Consider the following 14,211-nt stretch of genomic DNA (forward strand, 5'->3'; position numbering starts at 1 on the left):
ATGTGAAATACCACAGAGGCACATCATTATATTGTGACAGCAGTGAATGGAAAGAAATAATAAAAAAAATAAAATTACGTGAAATAAAGGAACCGTGATGACATCCCACACAGTATTTCATATTTCACTTCCAGGGCATCAAGCTTTCAATAAAAGTTTTAAAGCCTTCATCCTATATTTGATCTTTGTTTAGGCTAGGCAGAGAATACATTGGATTGTGGGCACCGTGGTAAAAGCTTGATGACTGAATTTTATGTCACGCTGTAAAATGTGGCTCCGTGCATGCATGATCCAGCGATCCAAATTGGGTAGCAACAGACCCCAGTCCCAAGCTTAAGCTATCACTCCCCACCTGACTCTTTTCCCATCTCCAATCTTGCACAGCAGTCCTAGCTCTCCTTTTCCTCCTCCAGCACCTCCAGCACCTCTGGCCCCCAGGGACAGCAGGCGGCTGGGTTGTCAGGCTGCAGAGTCCTCAGAGATTGGAGGGATGACAACATATGACCCCCCAAAGGCAGCAGCAAGGGACAGAGGGAGAGATCGGGAGGCAAAACGGTGGGATGGACAAGAAATGTGTGTGTGTGAGAGAAAACAGAGCAAAAGTGAGAGGAGCTACAGAGTGTGATTTAACCCCACAAGGTAATATGTGAGTGCAGGAAGGAAAAAGAAAAGGAAAACACTCTGTCCTAAACCATCCCTCGTCTTCCCCTGTTCCCCTTCCACAAAGTGATATATTCTCTGCCTGTCCCGGTGGATATGGAGCACATACAAGCCATATCGTTCACGCATAATTCACTTTAAAGCTATCTCTACTACAATTCCCTGATGAGAAAAAGGGACAATGAAACTTTATAGTGTGAAGAGAAAAGAGTCTCTGTCTGCTGTGCTGTCATAGGCCATATTCTATGGGGCCTAAAGGCTCAGTTAAGTATACAGAGACAGATAGGACAGGGAGGCACAGTGGGACACTTGGAGCACGAGAACCCCCCAGAATGTTAATGAAACAAAGGTGGCAGTCAAATTAGGTCTCAGAATTATGCATGCATTATTTATAAAACATAATCAACTTGCATAGAGTAAATCTCTAAATGCTTGATAGTAAAACAAAAAACAAACAAGGGAACTGATAAGTTTTAATATCAACTAATCAGTAACTCATCATTCACTCATTAATGGTAATTGCTCATTCCTGGTAATGAGTCAGAATTAGAGAATGGAGGTGGTAATTTAATTAAAGTGGGTTAAATAATGTCCAAGAGGGCTCTGACCTATCATTGTGTAACACTAATACACATAAACCCTTGTTCACACCTTCATTCCACCTGATGAGCTCAAGTTCATGAAGACAGAGGAGAACAGGGACACCCTCCAGCAAACATGTGACAAAGTACAATATGTGTCAATTTATCTGTGGTGTGTGTGTGTGTGTGTGTGTGTGCGTGCATGTGTGTGCGTGTGCCATTTGCCTCCAACCTCAACGCTGGCTGGCCTCTCTCTTGGGCCCATCTGCGTAACCATAGTGACTGAGCAGTCTCCATCTCTGTGTGTTAATCTAGTCTTCCCTGTGGGCTGCAGCGTGTGTGCGTGTGTACGTGTGCATGTGTGTGTGTGCAGTCTTCCCATAGGCAACGGCACACAGGCTGGTGATGCATTCATTATAAGAGCTCATTAATTTCCCTTAAACTGCTGCTGGCTAAGGCCCAGTGTCTGGAGGATATCTTAGAATAGGTAGCATGTGTGTGTGTGCGTGTGTGTGTGTGGTATGACTGTGCGTTTCTGTGCATGTTTGTGCGCAAGTGCATGGTAGAAGGTAGAAGTCGTAGAAGTGTGTCACTTTTCAGGTGTGTGTGGTGACAGCAGGGTGAGGTGCAAAGGCAGCTGCTAGTTAAATTGAGCCTGAGCAATCTAATGTGTAAACAGACACACACTTACACACACACACAAATACACACACACACTCACACACACTGAAGTTCAATCCAGTCTTAGTTAGGTCCGGCATGTCCTGTGTGAGAGCAGTAATCAAGTTACGGTTTTCAGCCATTCCCTCTCTAGAAGGCCACTCCAGGACATGAGAAGCTTTACAGCAATTTACTGTAAAAATCAATGATTCCCCAACTGCACCTTCCAGCTCGCTCTGCTCTGACACACAGTCACATCACTGTATAAGAAGTGCATGTGTGTATGTTTTTTTGTGATTGAGATTGTATATATACTAGATAGAGCTGTGAAATAATTATAAATATTTGCCATTTCTTGGCCAGTGCTTCTGTAGCAATGTAGGAGGCAAATAGTTCAGATTCAGATGGGGAGTGTGTGTGTGTGTGTGTGTGTGTGTGTATGTGCGTGCATGTGCTCTCAATCCCTGCCCTCTGCAAACAAGGCTCCACTATCACTCGAGTGCTATTCCAGCCTGACTCTCCTCTGCAGCATAACTATCTGATCAACAGCAACACTATTAGGATTCACGACAATGTACTGCCTCAGTGGCAACACGAGTAAGAGGAGCTAAGTTTGCAAAGGCTGATATTACCACTGACTGTCCATCTGTGAGAGTAGACGAGAGGACGCAATGGAGGGATGCACCGAGAAGGGAGGAGGAGAACAGAGTGTGTGTGTGTCATGTGAGTGAGTAGGAGTGAAGTCGGACTGACCTGACCGTCTTCTCTCCCACCCCCCTCCTGCACGGCGGCTGTCTTTAACTCTGCAGACGAGAGGCTCCTGCTATAACCCACCTCCAGTCTACTACTCACCTATGACTCAGAGATGATATCCCACTGGCAGAGCATCTTCGCAGCACCTCATCTGGAGTGAGTCTGTGTGTAGGTTTCCAACAAGGAAGACAATAACCCTTGACTCTCCGCATTCCTGCTGATCCTTGCTTTTTCTTTGAACCCCCTGACCAACGCCAACCTCCCTCACCCTTTCTATCTACTTTACTTTTCCACTTTCATCCACTTTTCCTCAGAGTTTGCGTCTCTCTCCTCCCCCCTCCTTCTCCTTCCAAGTCTGTAATTGGGGGATGACGGACAGATCTGCCAGTCTTCAGGGTTCTCTGCAGTTGGATTGGTATGCCACAGGTGCCAGGCTGCCAGACAGGTTGGCTGTCCAAAGCAGATTCTGCCAGCACCCCCTCCCCATTTACATCCAATTACACATGCACAAGTGATTGTGCCTCTGAAATGTGTGTGCACGCATGCACGCAGACCAACTTACATCCAGATGTACATGCAACAACACAATGTCTTCCTCGCTCTCTTGTTTTCTCTCTCTCTCACACACAGAAAAAGTAAGAAATGTGCCTGTGCGCGCTAATGTGTCTAAGTAAGTTTCTCTGACAGGTTGCAGAACTAGCAACTACGTCTGAGACAAAGCATACCACTGCATGCCAGTTCCTTCAATCAAACACTAATAAGAGATTCAGATGGAGATAGAGACAGAGAGATAAAGCAAGACAGTGAGAAAGGCAGACAGAGAAAAGCTTTGAAAAGAGAAAGAAACAGAGAATATGTACAATTGCATGTATCCCCCATACGCTGATAGGTGAGACAGACAGACACACTCAGCCTGACAAAGGACATATAGCCATAAGTCCCAAGAGAGTCTGTTCAAAAAATCAGATGAAGCCCAGCAGGGTGCAAAAAGCCCAGCGGAGGAACTGCCTGACCAATCAGCCACCCTGGTCCACTGAGATGAAACCCCGATGGTGTGCGGACCTAAAAGGTGGCCAGCAAGCTGCCTGACATATCAATCATACACTCCTATGGGACATGAGCTATACAGTAAGACACAGGTGGCTGAAAGGCACGGGCTGCCAGGTTCAGTACACACACAGAGAGGTGGCCAAAAACTGCCTGACCCATCTGTCAAGGAGGGAACGCAAAGCTGAACACTTAACAGTTACAGACAGACAGAAACACAGACAGACACACAAAAGTGAGACAGCCTAGGGCAAACTGTCCGAAAGATATCCATCTCAACCTGAGGATGCACACACACACACACACGCACACACACACACAAACATGAGGATAGCCATATGCTTCTGCGCCTGTCTAAGACAGTGGGCCCAAGGGAAATTAAATGATATGTGTAATTTCCCTACCTATTCCCAATCAAACCCCCATGGCTGGATGTGAGAATGTTAATATGGTTGTGTGTGTAGGTGTGTGTGCATGTGTGCAAAAAGACAGAGGAAGAAATATCTATATACTACATGTGCATGTATGTGTATTGTACTAAGACGTGGGCTTGCTGCAGTGTCAGGGGGGTTACACTACGATTTGACGATGAAAGACACATATTAAAATGAATATGAATTTGCATATCACCAAACACGTTCAGACCAACGCATCAGTGTATCGGTCCCAAGCTGACAGGCACAGCATCTGTCTGAGAGGCTGAAGAGCTCCAGCAAATCACAATCGCTTGACGTGTTCTCCCCTCATCCCCTCCTTCCTTTTTTTCCTTCATCTGAAACGATGTGCCGCGAGCCCAACTTTTTGAACAGGCGTGGTCCCTTCTCGCGTTGCTGGGAAGCTGCTGATTTTTGTGGCTTAGTAGCGTGCTACTGGCTGGAAGGGGTTTGGAGAGGTGCTTTCCAAGAAGCAACACAAGTGAATGAGATTTTCGAAAAGCAACAGACAAAGAATTTGATTTTATACCTGCTGGATTAATCTCTTTTGTTATAATGAGAAAATGGCCTCAACTATTTATTCGCCTCTTTCTGTTTTTAATGTGGTAAATGGAGGAAGGGAAAGAGAGGGATTATGGCTCAATAACAGGCTGGCATTATGACTCCCCATCCTCCACCCACACAGGGATTAGCTGGGCAGGGAGAACCCCACGTTAGCGTTGTAGCCTAATAAAATGGCGATCATATAGAGAGGCATTTAGGAACAATGAATACCAATGAGTGACTACGGAACACATTCAGCAAACTGGCAAATGAAAGCCATGCATCACAGTGACGGAGCATAATCCATCTGTTGGCTGACTGGAGCTCGGCTGGAGCTCAACATGTTGGCTCCCTTGCAGTGAGACATGTCTTACTGAGTGGCTTGGAAAGGAACGGGAACATTTTTTTTGGTTGGACTGGAATGGGGGCAATGGGGAAACTGAATGATTTTGCTCTGCGAGTGTAAACAACCAGCACTAAATCCTATATCCGCACGACTTAGGAGTGTTTTGCAGTCATCTTTTGTGCTCTACAAGGAAAGGTGAGTCACTGTGTAATGCCTTGTCCTCAAGATGCAGACTTATTGCTGAGGTGGGACAGAAAAGAAAGAGCCGAGGGTGAGATGGAGAAAGTGGGAGTGGGGGCGTGAGGGAGGTGAGAAAGAGAGAGAGACGGCAATGAGAGTGGTTTGGCTGTGTTAATAGTTCTGCCCTGGCAGGCCCTCTCTCCCTGCCATGCCAAGCCTCAATGATTTATGGGCTATTTGGAGATAGCCGGGCCATGTACACAATCCCTCACACACAGCAGAGAGAGAGAGACAGAGAGGGAGAGGGAGAGAGAGAGAGGAGGTAGCTTGACCATTCCTCACACAACCCATGTGAGAGGTAAGAAGGGAATCAGAGGGTGGGGAGGAGAGATGGCACAAGCGAGAGGTGACAAGTGAGGGAAGAAAAGGGAGGAGCGACAAAAGGGAGGAGAGGGAGAAAGGAGAGCGAGCAGTGATGAATGCAGGGTGGTGAAGTGTCGGAGCAGAGAGAAGCAGATGAGATGGAGGGCTGGATAAGAGAAAAACGCGGCGAGAAAGGAGGAGGGGAGGACAGACCGAGTGAGTGAGTGAGGGAAAGAGCGAGGAGATGAAGAAAGGGGAGAGTGAGGAGGAGATGAAGGGGAGGATAAGAGGAGGCCAGCACTTTGATCTGGACCAAAGAGCATTGGTATTCACCTTCAACGCTGCAGAGGGAATCTCTCTCCCTCTCGCTCCCATTCTTTCTATCACTCCATCAAGCCTCTTCTCCCTTTCTCTTCCATCACTCCATCCGGCCCTCTCTCCCATCCTAATGTCCTTGTGTTGGTAAGGCCACAGACACACAACTGGGTTCTTTATCTCATCCGCTATTTACACGCACAGCCCCACCCTCCTCTTACAGATACCACAGATTCGCTGTGAAATTGCCCTCTAGATTTCCAAGAGATCTGTGTTAAGGGTGTCAGTGAACGTATTTTGAGAAAATCTGACTTGTGTGCACTCTCAATGTGTTTGTGTGTGTGTGTATGTGTAAATATGGCGACCTCTTAAGAGCAAAGAGGGACAGCAAATGTGAGAAGGGAATAGCAGTGGGAGGAAACACGCTGCAGAGATCAATGTGTCATATTGACTTCTTAGAACTCTCGCAATGATTTCTTAGTTGAGAAAAATATGTATTATATTACCCACGGTTCAACGCCGCAACTGTCCCTGGAAATACAGGAACTATTTCCCCTGTTTGTACCAGAGGAACTAGTCCCTGTCTTTGCCCCAGGCGTTGAGTTCCTGGGCTTGACGATGGTCCTTGCAACCGAGGTTGTACTGTCTAATCTCCTGGAGGCTGTTGGAGTGGAGTTTTAGCTCTGGACCTCCCTGACTGGTTAAACATACGATGCAAGAAGTGCAAAAGTATCTCCCCGTTTTAGAAACAGGAGCGAATAACAGATTAAATAACAAAAAAATAACAGATTATTTAAAGACTGTTCCATCAAGAGATTGTTTGGTGTAATTAAGACAAAACGTACCATTTGTCTTCCTATGCAACTGCATGTCATGCAACAGGTGATCTCTGTCAGCAGTTTCCTCTTTTCAGCTCTTGCTTGTCTAGCACCCCCAACCCCCTTTTCAACCTCTGTGTGTCTCTTCTCCACAACCAAATGCAGCATCGCAGCGGTAAATAATCGAGAACATGAAGACAGCTTCAACATGTTTCATGTTTACTGTTTTGTTGTTGTGAGTTGCAGGCAGAATGATCGGACATCTCCCCCTTCTTTGCATTAATTTCACTGTTTTCAGGGTGTGGAGGAAAGACAAACACACAAAGCGTTTTGGTTACTCTCTTTGCCTGATGCCTGATGCCACTTCCAAGAGCAAGACTCAGGAACTTTGGCCACCAGTGTATGTCCGCCTGCCTGTTCCTCTGCCTGCGTCTGCCACTGCTTCCAAAACACCGAGCATGATACCACCTATGATATGTTCACCCTAGCAATTACTTGGACAGTTTAAGTTGTCATGGTTCTGGCCAAAGTTGTCTTTCATACTCCATTTCCCCATCTAATGACACTTAGATCTGAGCTCAGACTGACCTATACATGCCTTAAACCCAAAACAATTGCTTCTCAAATATAGCCATCTCACCTCGCCCTCGCTGCCTTTCTCAGTAACATCCCATCTCATCTTTTCAGCCTTGCTGCCTCTTCTTGTTCCTCCCTTAACCGTCATTTAACCAGCGCTGGCAAAAGTAGTTGCAAGGCGACGGAGGATTACTCATGCACTCACATTCGACAGCCACGCAGGGCCATCACCGTCTACTTTCTCTACTTTTATTGACTGCTTATTCATATTTCAGAGGAGGGCACACAAAAAGCACAGTGCTGGTAGGTTTCAATCGATATGTTTTCATATTCACCACTGCAAAACTCAATCAAGGCTACAGGTGTTTGTTGATATGGTTATACTTTGGGTTCATGTCTCCTCCATGTTGCTGTAACAGTTGGCCGCAGCCCTCTCCTTCCACCCTATCATCCTACCCAGCTGCTCGCAGTCAGTCCATCAAATGCCTTTCATGAGGGGCTTTGCTGAGTGTTCTCCTGCCAAGAGTTTGACAAAAAACAACAACATCAACAACAAAGCTTCAGAAAGAACAGAAAACAGTGACCCCTCCCTCTGTCCCCCCATCCTCTTCCTCTCCCCCTCATCCTCTCTGACTGAGGCAAGATTTCCTCCTCATGGTCTCCTGGTTGACTTCTGAACGCTGCCGCCTCAAATCTCTTCCTCTGCTTCGCTTTAGCGCCGGACCCCTCCGAACAATCAGTGGTGACAGGACAGTAATGGGACATAATGAGAAACCCACTAACCCAGTTCTAACCCTACAAGGGGGGAGTCAACAGGGGTGAGACACCTATCATGTTTATGTGTGTGTGTGTGTGTGTGTGTGTGTGTGTGTGTGTGTGTGTGTGTGTGTAGGGGGTGGGGGGCTTGCATGCTGCGTACGTGTTGGCTGGAAGGCTAGGAAGGCTAAACTGGAAGTGTGTCTGAAAGAGGATTAACAAAAACAGTAGGGCCCTCATGGGTACATTCACACATATGCCCATATGCACACATATGCGCTTCAACACACACGCACATGTACACACACACACGCACGCATGCACACACGCGCGCACGCACACACGCACACACACACAAACCAGACAAGGAGGATAAAGGGGATTTCACTTTCCTGATTAGAGCCAATTAAAGTGTGGGATTAAACCAGCATCGTCTAGGAACTGACTCGAGAGAGAGAAGACAGAGACAGAAAGAGAGTAACCAGTGAAAGAGAGAGAGGGAGAGATAGAGAGACAGAGAGAGAGAAAGAAAGATATGAAGTAGAGAAGAAAATGTCTGCTGTACAGAAAAAAGCGTATGAACAAAGACAGACTTAGAAATGTTGGTGACCGGGATGAACTCAGGGCTTACCTCAACGTTTGCGTTTCTTTCACATGTTTTAATCTCTTCATTTTCACCACTGACCCCCTTTTCCCCCTCATGCAGTCAACAACACACACAGAGGAAACCACAGAGCTGACACTCGATGTCACTTCTCACAACTTCCTGTGGAAAATGTGCGTCTGGAACTCCACTTTTTGATGCCGTGTGGCGCTCTACCACCGTTATCAGCTTTCAGCGCAGTAAAAAACCAAGGAAAGCTAATGTGCACGCAGGGTGCCAGCAACATCAGAAATGGTCGTCTGCGATGTGTTTGTGGCTCACCCAACACAAAGTCTCTGCTGTATTTCTTACAATTCAGCTCCTGCACATGGGGGCATAGCAACACACTTGATCCTAACATGATCAAAGAAACAAAAACAAAAACAAACAAACAAACAAACAAACAAAAACACCGGTCCTCCTTTCCTGCTAAGTATTACCTAAAAATAGACACAATCTGCCAGCGTTGTAATTGACCAGATCAAAGCAGAGGCTGCCAGATTAGAGATCCCATAGTACAGGGGAGTTGTGACTCAGCAGCTACTATACAGAGTAAGATATTTGGATGATTATACTGTCATGGTACATTAGCAAATTACAGATATTTTCTATAAATTTGCTGAATTTATGATCCATGTCAGTTCCTGCCAGCAGGGAGAGAGAGGCGGCTGCTGCTGTTAGTGAGCCTGATGGCCTCAGGGACAAAGGTTGCCTTCCCATGGATTGTTTTGCATCCTGGGCGGTGAGGGCGCCTGCTGGAAGCCACTCAAAGGCAGAATACAGGACATGGGGTGGATCACTGAGACTGGAATGAGCTTATTTACAGTCTGTTGTTGGCGGAGGAAGGAGAGCCTGCAGAGCGGTCGATGATCCTGGAGCAGATGTTAAGCCCTGGAGGTGCTTCCTGTCTCTGACTGAGAGTGAACTGAATCAGGTCAGGATAAGAGCGCTGTCATACTTTCAGGGAATGAGTAGTAAAAGGTTACAGGGATGTCCCAGCTCAGTTCAAATGAATTGAGCTTCCTCAAAAGATGTTGGCCCAGATTCATAAAACTCATACAACAACACTACTACACTATCACTAAATATGCTCCGTGGCAATCTGAGCTCATTCATAAAGTTAACATGGTAATTACTGCAGCCGTATTGTATTATCATGGCAGAAAATAATGGCACGTCCCAGCTGAGAGTCAATGAAGATCGTCATGCTAATGAAGTGCTGCACATGTAACAACCTTGCTAACTACACCAGCAGGCATGATGAGCACGAAAGACATGAGGCAAAAAATACCCAAAATTCTCAGCTTCTGAGTTCCAGATTTTACCTTGTGCCCCTCCCTTTTATTAAATTAGGTACTGTTGGTGTGCCCCGGTGGCTCACCGGTTAAGAGTGCATACCATGTACCAGAGCTCAGTCCTGATCGCAGCGACCAGGGTTCAAATCCGACCTCAGGTCCTTTGCTGCATGTCATTCCCTCTCTCTCCCCTGTCTATCTCTACTGTGACTGTCAAATAAAGCAGAAATGCCCAAAAAAATCTTTTAATTAGGCACTATTGTTTTTTTCTTCTTTATTTGATCAAATTTAATTCATTGGGTTTTTCCTTCGTTTATTGAATTGTGTCTTTTAAATGTTATGCCGAGCACTTTGAATTGCCTCGTGTTTGAAAGGTAAAATAGATAAAAACATAAAAGAACCAAAACCAAAGAAAAGGCGCACCTAATCCACCAAACTGTCCAGTTCTCATCGCAAAATTTCATGGCAACATAGAGTTATCATCAAACAGATTAACATCCTCCTCATGCAGTCCTACAACTACATGATGCTTTTTATATCAATTGACTCATTTAGTATATCAGTTGATTCATTAACTGAGTGGGCATTTCAGCCTAGTAATTATCTAAGTATCTCAATGATTGATCACTTCCGCGTGGGACCAGAATTGTTTGCACAAACTGTAGACAAGATGGTCCATTTCAAACGGGCAAATTAAGGAGGAAATTTACCAGCTGACAAAGGGGGATGGTTTATTTGGTGTGGGGGTGCAGTTTTATGAATCACTCACCAATGCTTGCAAATGAGCAAAGTGGGTAGTAGCACCACATTATACACAAAAAGTTAAAGAGGCTGGTAAAAAGGCTTATTTATGAATGAGGAATCCCGTTACTGCGCTGCCGCCTGCCCTCGCTGCCACGGTAAATCTAGTGATGCATTTTATGAATCAGGCTCATTGCATCTGCTGGCATTTCTTCAGGCTGGCTGCTGCCTTGAAAGTTTGTTGTCAGGTTGCTGCCGAGATTATCCGCTGGTTCTCCGTGGATAATAACAAACTGGATGGCTGATGTCTGGAGAAGTCAGCGATCTTCTCCTGACACTTTGAGACATTCCAGGAAAGAGCTGTCACACCACTCGATAAGCTTGGCAGGAGCAAGCCCGTGCTCTTGATTTTGGCCTGAGGAGACCAACTCTGTGTGACCAACTTTAACCAGATGATGGTCAATGTAAGAGATTCTATAATCATGTGTATACAAGATGAAGAGCACAGGGGGGAAAGGTGCACTGAGGGTATCTGCTGCCTTTGGGGAGGAGATCTGCCATTAACAATAACCCCTCTGCATCCTGTTCCCCTGACTGGTGATGCAGAGTATATCCTGTTTTCATCTCGCCAGTCAGTGGATAGGAGGATACGAGGCTGAGTGATGTTAGATTTAGAGGAAAAGTCAGCAAACAGCAATCTATCCGATGCTTTGGTGCATTCCAGATATTAACAAATGCTTTTCCTTCAGATACAACTTTGCATCCTCAGCATGCCTCCCCAGCTGTTAGGATCATGTCCAATACTGTGGCACACACCGCATGCATTTTGATGATTTTTTAAAAACGTTTCATGGCCAATGAAGTGAGAGCAACTACCCTAACATTTTATAGAATAAAAATCTAGATTAAAATGACTGCATTTAATTGCACTCTTTATATATGTTTTTTTTCTGTACCCTTCTCTTCCATTCTCTTTATTGTAAATTGTGTGCATGCCTGAGCATATGCTTGTGAGTCTTATTACATACTGTATGTATGTGTGTGTGTGTGTGTGTGTTACAGAGATTGATGGAGTTGAAGGCCAGTGGGTAGCACAGTGGTGTGGGTGTTCAGCCAGCAGCCCTCTGTCAGCCTGTCAGAAAACGGAGGCATGCCAGCAGCTGTGTGTGTCACCTTCTATGTGCATGTTTGTGTGTATTTGTCACCTCCTCTGTATGCTAGTGTGTATGTATGCGTGTGGTTCAGTAGGTGTATGTGTGTATTTTTGTGCAAGTGCAGTGTGCAAATGCTTGTGTGTGTGTGCGTTTGACATGGGGACAGGCTGGTCCGCTGCCAACAGCTCAGCGTGAGCCAAGTTCCCTCTCGATGTGACACCTGCTGGCCACAGGCAAGAACAGGACACGTTGGGGACCAGCCTGATGGATAGTGGCAACTAGATGTGTGTATGTGTGTGTGTGTGTGTGTGTGTGTGTGCGTGTACATGTTTGTGTGCATGCATTTTGTGTAAAGACAAATCTATCACACATGTATGGCTTCACACTGTGAATTTATGAATGTTTAAGCAGACATCTGTGTGTGCATGCATGCATAACAGCGATGAGCGTGTTAGATCCCACAAAATTAACAGACCTTGTTGGCATGGGAGTTTTAAGAGAGGGAGGGGCAGAGAGAAAGACAGACAAAAAAGAGAGAGAGAGAGTGAGAGAGAGAGGGAGAGAAAGAGAGAGAGGCACCAGTTAAAGTGCCTAGGAAGCCCCAGGCACTTTAACTGGTGCCTCACAGATAAGTGAGGCCAAATTTGCAGCCTTCATGCTTTCATCCGTCCATCCATCCATCTCCTGCACCCTCTCCCTCTTTAAACTTCTATCTAAACCTTCTCCTGCTTCCCTCTTGCATATCATCACCCATTCCATCTCCCAAATCTCATCAAACCTCTTCTCACCTCATTTACTCGGTGCTGTAATGTATTCTTTTCATTCTTATTTAATATCATCCCTCTCCCATTCATCTACTCAATTCCTGATATTAACCCTCCTTCCCACTCAGATTTTTGTTTTTTTTTTCTCCCTTCCGGCTTTTCCATTCCTCCATTTTCTTTCTCTGCTTTTCTTCTCTTCTGTTTTTTAGCGCTATCTCCTCTTGTCCCAGAGCCTGGCCATTGTTTTCATTTTCTGTGCTAATCTGCGAGCAGCAGACATTGCTGTTCAAATGCACACACACACACACACACACACACACACGCACACACTCACACACACACACTCACACGCAAACACACACATACGCGCGCGCACACACACACACACACACACACACACAGAAAAACGTGCCCACACACATTCAGACACATACAGAAACTCACACAAATACACATGCAAAATTACACAGAGACAGACAGAAACACACACACACATAGAAATACACATATTCACATATGCAAATGCAGATACACAGAAACACACACACACACACACACAAACACAGAGAGCAGAAGCCCCAGACATAAGGGCTTAAACAGCGGTTAATCCTCCAGCACAGTGCTGCTGTCTTCCACAGGGCAACGTTGGGCCCAACGCCATCCGTCCAGATTCTGTGTATATTCACCTCCCACCCACCCCCTTTCCACACACACACACACACACACACACTGCAACCCTTTTCCAAACACCATAACACCGCTCCAAATGTCAACCCAACACACACAGTGCTGAGAAGGGCAATATAAAAGAAAAAAAGGAACGAGGATCATAGAAAAAAAGCAGGGGCAAATAAAGAATGTGAATGAGCAAGACAGTATGGAGAGCATTGTCAGCATAGGGACAGATTTTGCTGATATGGTTTAATAAAGGTATGAAAACAGAGTAGGACAATGTGACTCTATCTGGTTGATGGGCTTACAAGAGGCGCTAAGATGAAACACTCATGCCTACACTCAGCACAAGGGGCCTGAAGTAGCTCTCGACAAGCCTCTGACTTGAAAAAAAAAAGAGAGAGAGAGAGGAACAGAGAACTGGAGAGAGAGTAAATATGGGGTGTTTTGAGTTTTGGCCAAGCAGACGGATTGGCTCCCCAACAGAAACACAGCACATGAAAAGAGGAAATCTGGGCGATTTCGCCATTTGCCACGGAGGAGGCCTGCACAAATGAAACTATCATCCATGCGCACCCCCACCATCCCCGCTCCCCATCGCCTTTCAGGAATCATCCTCCCGCCGCTCTGTCTGTCTTTCATTCCAGCTCTTCATGTCTCCGTCTTTCCACCTCTCTTCCACCTCGGACTCCGTTATGCCTCTTCGCCTCTCTTGCCAGCGGAGCGTCTGTCTCACCGGCTCTCCACTCCATATGTTAATCTGTTTCCCTGTTTCTCTCTCTTCCATTACCATTATCTGACACTTGCTCTTTCTTTCTTCTTTCTTCTTTATTTCTAGTAGTCGTTCCTTCACTCTGCTCCATTGCTGGGAGAATGAGGTGCTTTAATGAGTCAGTTCTTTCGCCCTCAT

The 14,211-nt window shown here is 45.9% G+C and overlaps 1 protein-coding gene across 1 annotated transcript in view; it reads right to left on the reverse strand.

The window, feature by feature from the left end:
* Window positions 1-389: 389 nt before the first annotated feature.
* LOC115369719 (IQ domain-containing protein J-like) overlaps window positions 390-14,211 on the reverse strand; it is a 93,059-nt gene continuing 79,237 nt past the window's right edge. Inside the window, exon 5 of the mRNA XM_030066388.1 lies at window positions 390-464. Coding sequence (XP_029922248.1) covers window positions 390-464 — 75 coding nt within the window. The remainder of the gene's footprint in view (window positions 465-14,211) is intronic.

The sequence above is a fragment of the Myripristis murdjan genome, chromosome 13 (genome assembly GCF_902150065.1).
Source record: "Myripristis murdjan chromosome 13, fMyrMur1.1, whole genome shotgun sequence".
Classification (NCBI taxonomy): domain Eukaryota; kingdom Metazoa; phylum Chordata; class Actinopteri; order Holocentriformes; family Holocentridae; genus Myripristis; species Myripristis murdjan.